Below are 12,085 nucleotides of genomic sequence, written 5' to 3'. Positions count from 1 at the left end.
TTTCAATGTTAAAAATGGGCTTCATGCAAATATTTTTCTTGCTTCTTAATCCATTTCTCTGATTTATCTGGGTGATTTGTCTCTGAAACTTTGTTATACAGGAAGAAACAATAATCATAATGTCCGTTGATTTAAATAAAGCATCTATCCATCTATTCGTTTTCGCTCGCACTAAGGACACATGGAGCAGTTTACTTGAACTTTGAACTATGACTGATCACCGCATGACAAATTGAATTATATTTGGGCCAGCAAAAATATGAAACGTTACTTTTTGATCCACGACATGCCAGTTATCCCTTTAAATTGTCAATCAAAAAAATTACACTGTACCCATAACCCTTTAGCACAACATACAATTTAGCATATTTCTATCATTCATACAGAGACATAGAAATGGTACCTCGAGGAAAAATGAGACAACAAAAAAAGGGATTTGTAGAAGAAAAGCATGAAGGCTACGTTAACGCGAGACGAGGTGTTTGGCACATGCAGAGGTTGCGGAGAACAGGACATCAAACATTCAGGCAGTTTGTTTGCCTTTAATGATGTCATGTGGGATGTTGAGCGGGATGCTGTAGGCATTGTGTGTTTCTTCTTCATGTGGGTTCAGATAATTGGAACATGAACAGACGTGTAGAGTTATATCAGTGCGTTGGGATTATTCTGGGGATGCTTTTGTATCAGAAAACTATTTGGCTGGCTGTCTATAATATGGCACGGTAATATTGACAGATGACAACCTCGTCTGTGAAGAGATCAGATTCTTCCGGCTATTGGAAAGTCTTGTTCTGGTGCAGTGAGGACTCTTTGGAAGCTAGTCAGTGGATTTTTTTTTTCCTCTGAACCTCAACAAATGAATCACAAAAAGCAACAGACTTTGAATAATACATCACAGCGTTGCCTACAAGCTCGCATGCACTATGCTTGTTTGTGTTGGTTCATGCACTTGTTTCTCCTCACACATCTGTGCGGTTGTGAGTGTCATTTTTTTTCCCCCCTCCTCTCTCAACAGTCTTTTCAACAACTTGCTCACACATTTGAACACTCCAGGGAAATATACTACACGTCTGACCAATATCGGTAAAATACGGTTTGCAACCGGCGCTGCGGGGGGATTGGAAAAGCCCAAAGCACGTGTGAAAGTCCATGCATAATTGAGAAGATGTTAAACAGTTAATGGAATAAGAGGCACACGTCAACATTTGCTGGACGTACGCTGGAAAAAGGAGTTTTATTTCCACAGGCCTGTATGAGATGATAAAAAAAAGATAATGGACCAAAATTGTGAGCAAAGATGCTTGGGAGTTTTGCCATATGAACTCATTTTGATCGTTTTTTTTTTTTTCTCACTCGAGATGCGAGTGTTGTATGGTGGCAGTAAACTCATCTTCAAAATAATTTGGTATTTTGGTATTTAAAGAAAAATATTTGAAAAAGAAATTCAAGCATGTCTTTGCCAGTTGGGATTTTCTGTCAAAAGCGTATTTAAAACAACTACATACATCAGTTTTTGCCCATTAGCGTAATGCTAATGCTAACACATAATTGGAAAATTGAGTGTCATGACAGAACGGATTAAATTTGATTTTGAGGGGCTATTAGCATTCCTATTCTATCCATCCCTTTTGCTTTCTGCTTATTCTGTGCAGAGTCACGAGGGTTAAACCATCTGCCTGCTAATTTAAACATACATAAAACATATTTTTGACAGTGGAACAGAAGAACTCCTGACTTTGAAGGGTCTGAGTTCAAATTAAAACCCACAAACTTGTTGTTTTAAATACGTCAACATCCATTTTGAAGGATGTGATTTTTTTTAAACACGCACACTTCTACGATTTACATGGCACCATATTGGCAGTCCGCACAGAGATGGCAGATTGGCTTTGGAATGGGAGGATTGATTAAACGTTCTATCTGATCGCAGACTTTCTGAAAAGATGGATGGCCCCGACAAGGGAGATTGAAGCGACTGCATTGATTTCTATGACTTCAATTGACGCACAAAGCCCCGTGAAGCCTGTCATTTCTGGCATTTGCATGATTTATTTTTTGTTTTCTTTCTTTTCATTCCCACAGATTAACCTGCAGAGGCGAATGAGGGTCACGGGCCTAATTACCCAGGGAGCAAAACGAATTGGCAGCCCGGAGTACGTCAAGTCATACAAAGTGGCTTACAGTGAGGATGGGAAGACATGGAGGACGTACAAAGTCAAGGGCAAAGATGAGGACATGGTGAGGAATACACATCTGCACAAAACACAACTGGAGGCGACCATGTACGGTGTCTCCATTTTTTGAAGCTACACGTTGCAGTGAAAGGTCGTTCACTCAGTCAAGGGCAGGGCAGAGGACAAGCAGAGATTGCTGTTTAATTAGCTAGCAGACACAGCACTTATCTCGCTACCCCTTATCCCCTTCACTTTTATGATTTTTTCAAGTAGATTTTTAAAATGTATTTATTTAATTTAATTTTATTTAATTTTATTTTATTTTATTTTTTCATTCCTGACAGAAGACTACCCCTGTCCCTCATTGGGCTATGCGCCGGATAACCCTGACCTTCAAAAGTTTAAAAAAATCAAGACTCGTGACACACACTAAAATGATTACTTTTGAATTTTAACTATAGACAATCTTACATACCTGGATTTCAAAGTCAAATTATTTAACATAAACAAAACATTAGCCTCATCCACAGTATTAGCCTCAATAATATGTTAGCATAAACTGATGTGATATCACAGATGAGCAAAGAAATAGAACTTTACGCAAATAGCTGAAGTCGAAAAATACGGTAATGTAAAAGAATCCGTGGAAATTGTAATGGCAGTATTCACTATATCGGCTATTTATACAATTCCAATATTCTACAGGATAGCACCCTAAAAAATTTCTAAATTAAGAATACTGAACAGCATATTCGTGACATCGTAGCTGGCCGCTTAAACGGCGTGATATTTTCAAGCACATTTTCCCGTCAACCGCAAATGCTTTTACAGTGAACGTGAAGCTTGGGTAAACGTACCATTTCACGGTGCATGAGTCCTTCGAAAAGGAAGCGTTGTCAGAAGGAATAGTTCTATAATTGGAGCACTAATCTAAAATACACGACTGTTCTTATGAATTACCCGCTCAAATCGTGCGAGAAACGATCTAGTTTCGCAATACTTGGAGCTCATTGACCTTGCGGGAGAGCAATTTGTAGAGTGTTAAGTAGACACCGGAGACATGGCGCCAGATAGACTGCTACATGACGGATCAGTACAAGTGATCCGTTCCGGCACCCTCGTCACCACCGTATTGCTATACGTTTTTTTTTTTCGTCAGATTTTCAGAGGAAACGTCGACAACAATGCTCCATCAGCCAATTCCTTCACTCCGCCTATTGAAGCCCAGTTTGTGCGTATTTATCCCCAAGTGTGCCGAAGGCACTGCACCTTACGTATGGAACTGCTCGGATGTGAGGTGACAGGTAAGTGACCCGATCGTAAACTCGCTTATTTTAATATTTGCAACGGAAAACAAAAGAAATCCACTCTTGTCATCTCCAGGTTGCTCTGAACCACTAGGGATGAAGTCTGGTCACGTTCAGGACTACCAAGTCACGGCCTCGTCCGTCTTCAGGACACTCAACATGGACATGTTCACTTGGGAGCCTGGAAAAGCCCGTTTGGACAAGCAGGGCAAAGTCAACGCTTGGACTGCGGGACGTAGTGACCAGTCGCAGTGGCTGCAGGTAAGGAAAGCCAAGAGTTCTGTTTGGAAGATGGTTTTCCGTGCTCGGACAATTCGCAAGTGGTATCAGCTAGCGCTAGATGTCTCCAACTTCCCATCGTTGAATGAGCGCCGTTATCTTGGGCTTTTATTATCTCCATCAAAGCAGTCATTCATTTGTTTTCATTACAGTAAGTGATGGGCAAAAATGTCTCCTAAAACAGGAAAGATATGCCTCTAAGTGAACCATTACCCTCCCACGCTTTGTGTTTAACAAAATGAGACCAATACATTTTAGGATTATTGTCCATTTAGCAGCATGTCTTCATTTATATGATCTGTCGCGTGGCCGTAATCCTTTTAAAAAGGCAAAAAAAAGGCTGATTCCTTTTCAAGCCAGCCTCCCCGCTCCAAGTTCAATCTGTAAAACCGATAGCGTGGAGGGAACGGCAATGTGGATCATCCTCCGAGGGAATTGAAGATCTGAGTGATTTCTTTGATTTATTGGCCTTTCTGCCGTGACCGTCGCTCCATTGGTGCATCTTGCCCGTGGACTTATCCGGACCTTATTAGATTGGTTGGGCTCTTGTCAGATATGTTTGTGATTACACTGAAAGCTTTTGTTGGAGGTATGGCAGGGCGCGTACCAGACGGGTGTCTCATATTACATGCTGTGCCTGCAGGAATCTTTAGACGCTATATAGTTGCGCTCAGAAAAATCGATGCTCGCCGACAGGCTTAAAAAGAGAAAACATTAAGACTTGTGCATTGTGTGCTACTGAGTCGGACTAATCAAGAAGTTATCACTCTTATATGTATTGAACCTCAACTCATCTGTTATCTTTGTTGTGCCACCGTCGAAAATAATTAATTCACGTTCCCAAATTCGTTTCAACCTTACAAATTAATGAGATAAATCATCCTTAATGACAAGTTAAGTATTTCAATTAATCAAGACACCCAACACTGTTCTCCGAGCTGCAAACTGTTCAGGTACTAATGGCAAACCGGACTACTTGATGCATTCACTTGACTTTAATGGCAGGGGGGAAAAAAAAATCATTTGGTATGATTTTTTTTTTAGGCAGCTTTCTCGCATTTACATTTTTACGGTCTTACTTATATTTCCTCACTTTGCCGTCATTAGTCTTATTTAATTATTTAATCCATGTTTATACAAGTGCTAGTTTTTATTCAATACTGTATAAAAAAAAAATTCTGAAGCTCTAACAGATAAAAGGCAATTCCATTAAATTGTGAATTACAAGCGAGGTCACGCAACAAATTAAACTCATTTTTCAAGTCACCGCTGGAGATTGGCTCCAATAAGACGAGGCCAGCGAGGAAGAAGGTCGAAGGTTAATGACAAGATTTGCAGGAAGTCATTTCGGCTCTTGCATCCATTTTTTTTTTTTCTGATTACGACAACTAGATCAACAGTTGTATTCCCAGCAAAAATGTCTCGTCGGTTAAACGATGAAATTACCCACCGTAATTACATCAATCGAGGATAACGGACAGTTCAACCATGTGATTAAATATTTGAGCAGAACCATTTGTTGAAAAGCCCATCTCGGCTTTCCCCAAACGAAAACAAACTGGGCGCCGCCAACAAGCTCTAAAAGGTTCAACAGACGAGAAGAAGCATGCCTGTTTGGGATTTGTCCAAGACGGAAAAAAAAAAATCATCGTTCAAGATGTTTTAAAGAGGGAAGCTCAAGCTTGTCAGATTGAGCTGCCAAGTGCTCCAGCTGGTGGAAGCAGATTAGTTTATTATACACTCCAACACCCCCCGATTATTTTCAACTTTCATAGTTTCCCGGTTAATACAACGTGCACCTGTTCTACGTGACCCCAAAACAACTTTTTCATCCAACGTCCATTATTTTATTTAAACTAATTTTGTCTATCGGTAGCTGTCAGCTCAGGTTGGTCGAACGGAATGTTAGAACTCTCTCAAATTTGATCACGTTTTCTCGCATTCTTCCAGATCCCATGAGGAAACATTAAAAAGACAGATAAGGTCTAGGAGTGGTTAATAGCCAAGTTTAGACTTTGTAAACAACATTAAAGTCACTCGTTTCAGGCGAATCCGCAGTTGTCGGTGTCATTAACATCTGCTGTTCACACGAAATTTTGGGCTTGGCTGTTGAAATTCTTCAACAGCTCTTCTTTACTGCCGCAACGAGGGCACGTGTCGCTGGCTTGTACCTGCCGTTGCCGAGAGAACATCAGGTGTGACGCGTGTTTGCTCAATGTGACAGATTGTACTTGCCGGTGGCAACAAGTGTGAAAGTGCGAGAGGAAGGCGATTACTCATTAAGTAGCTCTGATTGGAAATTTGGGAAGAGCATTGAATTCAGAAACTTTTAAATTTTATTGTTAAATAAATGACATCTGGATATATCATTTAATATAATCAATAATATACTATTATAATAATTTATAATTGTATTAACAATTTAGCATTTTAAAAAAAGATTTTTCAAATCTCAGCAAAAACAAGAGATTACCGTATTTTCCGGACTATAACGCGCACTTAAAAACCTAAAATTTTCTCAAAAGCCGACAGTGCGCCTTATAGTCCGGTGCGCCTTATATATGGACCAAATTCCTAAATTTAAACTGGCCCGAAGCATTGTGTCATGAAATCAATCATAAGTGGCCCGCTGAAGACTTTGAATCACGAATCAAAAAGACTATGGATCATTATTTTGTGATTATAAAGTAATTTGTTGCATCTGAAGTTGAAATACAAAAGATACAATGGAGAATGATTTGATTTGGATTAAAAATATGACATGATGCATTAATGGTGCGCCTTATGTAAGGACAAAGTTTTCAAATGGGCCATTCATTAAAGGTGCGCCTTATAGTCCGGTGCGCCTTATAGTCCGAAAAATACGGTACTCAAGGGCCTGAGCAGTTACTCTGTTTTGCTTTGTATGACTTTGTCAAACATTGCTCCCCATAGAAGAACAAACCTCAAGTGTTAGGAAAAGTAGATGAGGAGAGAAATTAACACCACAACTTACTGAGAATTAATTAGTCACCTTTAATTAAAGCAGTTTCACAGTAAATGTGCCAAGTCTGAAAAATGATGCTGTCGCCAAACTTTTTTTTTGTGACAGTGATAATCACAACATCTTATTTGTGAATAAATTACACCTATAGTGAGCTGGCTCAATTTTGTTTATATAAGGGCCTTTGAATCGTTTTTTTTTTATATATAACCTAATATAACGATTAGGCTCAGTCTGTTCATCCCGTTTGTAAGTCTTCTAAAGTATGTTCCCATCTTAAAATTCTGAATGCCCTTTGCGGAATGGATGACTTGATATCCTATAAAACGTAAATAGGCCATCTGTTTGCAAGTCGCAGGACGACACACGTCGCTGTAGATGCTACGTGGGACCTCAGGGAACAATCCGCTTTTAATGTGTGACTGATTACCGCTTGGTCCGTGTCTGTGAGCATGCCGTTGTAATCAAACCGGCTTTTATCAGTTGGCGGATACTTTGGCACTTCTTCCCGATCTAATCGTCACCTCAAATGGAGCGCCGCCGACAACAACAAACTGTATTTCTTTCCATTAGCTCGACTTAGCTTGTTTGTTCCTTCCATCCACTGAGTATCAAAAAGGCTTTTAAAGTGAATCGGGATCAAGTTGAAAAGCAATAATTATGTTTTATCTCGAGAGCAGACATCTTTGTTGACTTATGAGCAAAGCAACCGAGTCATTGTTTGACTTCTTCCAGATTGATTCTGCCGCCCCCTCACACATAGCCACAAAATAAATTAATATATATATAAAATCATATTTGTTGGCGAATCCAGCATTTTTCTTGTCACGCTATATTGATCTAGTTGGACAGAGATAAAGGTGCTTTTCCCTTGTGGTCTGCCTCTTCATCAGTTTTTCAATAAATGGCTGCTCATTATTTGAACACTTTTTCATTCCATCTGTACTATTCAGTTTTATTGCAAATCATAACAGTTGAGATTTTCATTGTTGCTGCCATCGATTCAATTACGACATTGAATCGTGTCCCTGGTTTGCCGATGACAACGTACACGTCAATTGTAGCTGTTTATTTCTCTTTTAAGAAGAACAGCGGGGAGCTAAATTAGTCATGAGCAAATGACAAACAAAAAAGGTGGCCGATAGCTAACCCCACATATTCATACAACATTAAACACTAATGACTAATTCTACTAAAGCAGTCTTGTGTTTGGTGTTAGAAATACCTCCTGAAATAAAACCAATATTTAGATGGCTTCATTAGCGGAAGCTTCGTTACGCTACTTGCTTTAAAGCTTTTTACGGCTTTATCGCAACATGCTGGAAGTATTTTTTTTTTTTTTTACAATTGTTTTTATTGATTTATATAACATTCTCTTCATTAGACTTCTTTCCTCCTCTGTTTTATTCGATTTCCCTATAGCCAGTATGATTAAATTTGCTACCAAATTAGATTACGGAATATATGGCGACTCCGTCTGCTGCCTTGATTCACTTACGTCGGAAGGTTTTTAGCATCCCTTGCGTCTACCTATACACCCGCTTAAATGTTTTGTACGTGGCTGCTGGTGTCTGTGTAACTTTTCATTATCCAAGGACGCCATCTTATCTTTCCACAACACATCCATTGCCACACTTGCTCTCCACCTTCTCGTTGCTGGCTCTCAGTTGAACTTAGGGCGTGCGTATCTGTTTTATCTGGTGATGATGGATTCCACGAGTGCTCTGCCAGAACTGTCTGGAGTGCAACGACCTGAACTAGAATTCATTTTGGACGTGAATATTTTGCTTTAATTTCCATTCACCTTTGGACATTTCGATATCCTCGCGTATTCATTCAATGGTAACGTTATTCAATATAAACAAACCGACTTCACATGAGGCTTATCAAGATTAGTCGTTAGCATGCTAGCATGAAAAGCTAGCGCTACACCACAGGTGTCTAACTCAAGGCCCGGGCGCCAGGTACGGCCCGCCACATCATTTTATGTGGCCCGTGAAGACAAATTGTGCATCAAATTCATGTCATTACTAGAATTGCCAATTGTCTTCACTTTTGATATCATTTTTTTTAAATATTTGACCAGTTTTTACTCGTCTGATTTGAAAACGAGTTATTTGTCAGTTTGTTTTGTAGCTTTTACTGTATATAATATGAGGTGATCATAATGGCCCTGCGAAAGAAGCTATGACTGCAATCCGTCCCGCGAAAAAAATTAGTTTGACACCCCTGCGCTACACAAACAAATATCCACAGTAATATTTTTTACAAAGAGTCTAAAATTGCACTTTTACTTTTACTTTGCTTTTAAAAGCAAAGTAGACTTGCCCCACTATTTCCTGTAAAAAAAAAAGACTTCTGAAGACTATCCAACAAAAACAGGACATCTTCTACGCGGATGAAATGCAATTAACACAAATATGTGACTTCAAATGAAGGGTTTCACCGTATTTATCAAAGACTCCGAATGATCCAAAATCATGTCGACCGCAGGAATATTTCAAGTTTGTGAAGCGTACCTTTCTTTTGATGTGTCCTTGTGTGTACTGCAGATTGGATTCTAGACAAGGACACACATCGGAACAGACTTCTTATTGCTAATATCGTCACGGTGTCCGTCACATGCTCAACCACGGTAAACATTAAAAAAAGAGTGAAATCTACCGGGTCTCGCTCTCAGGCAATATCTGGGCCATTTTTCATCTTCACTCTTACTGACATACTATGAAAGTCACAGATGTTGTTCTCCTTGCCGTGAAAGCTTTAAATGACCCACAGCATCATGCTTGATTTCCTTCCTGTTGGTGTTGCCATGGCCAATTCCCTTCATCTGTTCCCGCAGCCATTTCGAGTAAACTTGACAAGCTGAACTGGGGCTCCATCTGTATTGTTGCAGTCTACCATTAAGTGGCTCTAACAACATCAGTCGGAGTGCTGAAAGGTGTCCCCCATTGTTGAAAAAAAATATATATATATCCGAATTCAATTTTAGTTTGGTATGCTTATCGTATTTTTTAGAGTCTCGTCGCAGAAGGGGAAATAAATGGGACAGTGATTTTATGATTTGCTTATGATTTGTTCAGTCGATTCTCAATGGCATAGTACAATACGTTTTGTAATACAAAACGATAATAGCTGGCAAAAAGTCTGCGCTGTTCATTTCTACCTACAAATCTGAGTCTTGTGGAACCAATGAATGTGGAAATGACTTAATGGAAGATTTTCATCGCGAGGTCCACGATTAATAAACCAGCTTAACCGCTACACAATGGTTTATATTTTGAAACAGCTTATGAGAACACGATTAAATGCCAAGGCAGCGCAAACACTTGCGGATGGAACGTGACGGCATACGTAACATGAAACACTGAACAGATTGGCGTGATGATGAAGCTTGACTAAATGTGGAGCGAGTCACAAATTTAATTGGAGCTCTTTATCGAGCGTATGCTGAATTAAACTTTAGGCAAAATGCGTATCACACGCTTGACTGTAAAGAAGGAGAACCATGTGATTTACATATGGTATAATGATTAAAAAAAAACACCCAATCAAATTATTCAACAACAAAATATTTGACCATTTATTGATAATTGAAAATACTATCAAGAAAAACTGCAGACAGACTCATCAGTCAGCGTTTGTCATTATTGCTCATAAGAAAAGAAAATTCATTTTAAATAACTTCGATAATTAATGGGTATTTAAAATATTCTAGGCACAAAATATGTCTGCTCGGAAATAACAGGTACACCGAAATTGCGCAATTGCTCCACTGGCATATAAAGAGGGAGTGTGGAAGTGATGGGGTTGGAGAGCAGGAAGGAGCTACTGCCTAATGCATGGTGATGTCTGTGCCATGTAAAACTGTTTGTGTGCTTGCCACCATTCGCCACTGTGTTTTCTCCTCATATTTTATCCCCCAGTTTACACTTTTGGCTCTGAGATGTGTTTTGAACAAGCAACCAGCTGACTTCATTGTAATGTCCTGCCAAAACAAGTCAGGCTGATGTGTAACATTCTATACTGACTACTCTTGTAGTCACATTTGGCTGATGTCACGGAAATGATATTTCAGACGTTGCCAGGTCGGTCAGCATCACATTTTTCAGCATGTGATGAAGGCTTAGGGAGGGGGGATTCAGCCTGCTGCACACTGTAGGAACGCTGGTGAGCAGTGTTGCAGGTTGCTATATGGATTGTAATTCAGCCCACTACATCAAGTGCCTTTTAAACCCATTCAAGTGTTTATTTTAATGCACTTAAAATGAAGAAAATGAATTAAATGTAGTCATCCAGTGCAAAATATATTTTCAGCAATTTATGACGTCTTGTCATACTGGGGAAAATTCAAGTTAGCATAATGAGGTGCTATGAAGTGGAAAAGAAGCATTTTTCCAAAGGTGCAACATTTACATTCATGCCTGTGTTGTTGTGGGTTTTTTTTTTTTTTCATGAGAAAGTAGTTTTGATGGCGAGACCAGCCTTGTTTGCCACACTGCTGTTATCTCCACTAGGGGGCGAAAGGAAAACTAGACTACTACTTTTCTTCAATTATATCGTCAGGAGTCGTTTTCTAAGTAGAGAATTACACATCGAGAGCTAATCATGTTGCATAAACCAAAGAAAAAAAAAATCACAGATGAAAATCCAAGCAGGAATACACGTGGACTTGTTAATTGAGTGATAAAGGCATCTTGTCACACCTCGATTATTGTTCTACGATAACTCCACGTGCATGTAAATTAAAAATTATCCCAAAAAGAAGCCACATTGTCATTTGTAGAAATGATATTCCAGTGTGGTCCTGATCATCTGCTTTCTTTCTTTCACCAGAAAGCTATTCATTATGACCTCCTCGGCTTTTGGGCATGATCCATTATTATGCCTTTGTCCAGCATGGTCTGAACTAATGAAGGAGCACAGGTTTATTTGTTTGGCGCAGCGCTAAGGCAAACAAAATCCATTTATTATGTTTCTGGCTAATCTGTTTCAGCTCATTTGATTGATTCACGTTTAACAAACTTGACCATAAGGAAATGAAACATTTGTTGATGTCTTGCAGTTTAAGGTTTGTTTGTTTCTCCTTTTAAATCCCAGACGCAAGGTTTTGTTTTTTTGGATAATGCAAAACACAGTAGTGATCGTCACCTTAGAGCGAATCTATTTTCACTCCAAGAGTTTAAAGCTGGCACAAATTCAACTTGGGAATATTCATCGATGGCCGGGTCGGACAGCAATCAAGAAAATTATTCCAACGACCTTGAAACGGATCTTAAATTGTCCACACTCGTCTGTTCTGTTTGACAATAATCTGAAAAATAAAATCCTTCTAGATTATT

The 12,085-nt window shown here is 39.3% G+C and overlaps 1 protein-coding gene and 1 long non-coding RNA gene across 4 annotated transcripts in view; one reads left to right on the top strand and one right to left on the bottom strand.

The window, feature by feature from the left end:
• The window catches only part of LOC137840124 (uncharacterized), a 154,227-nt gene that overhangs the window by 101,478 nt on the left and 40,664 nt on the right, over positions 1–12,085 (bottom strand). The gene's annotated exons all lie outside the window — the stretch shown is intronic.
• edil3a (EGF-like repeats and discoidin I-like domains 3a) overlaps positions 1–12,085 on the top strand; it is a 47,783-nt gene that overhangs the window by 27,021 nt on the left and 8,677 nt on the right. Inside the window, exons 5-7 of the mRNA XM_049763754.2 lie at positions 2,083–2,238; positions 3,334–3,478; positions 3,558–3,742. Coding sequence (XP_049619711.1) covers positions 2,083–2,238; positions 3,334–3,478; positions 3,558–3,742 — 486 coding nt within the window. The remainder of the gene's footprint in view (positions 1–2,082; positions 2,239–3,333; positions 3,479–3,557; positions 3,743–12,085) is intronic.

The sequence above is a fragment of the Syngnathus scovelli genome, chromosome 3 (assembly GCF_024217435.2).
Source record: "Syngnathus scovelli strain Florida chromosome 3, RoL_Ssco_1.2, whole genome shotgun sequence".
NCBI classification, from domain to species: domain Eukaryota; kingdom Metazoa; phylum Chordata; class Actinopteri; order Syngnathiformes; family Syngnathidae; genus Syngnathus; species Syngnathus scovelli.
The sequence above is the reverse complement of the archived record's forward strand: the minus strand, read 5'-3'. Positions and strand labels throughout refer to the sequence as shown.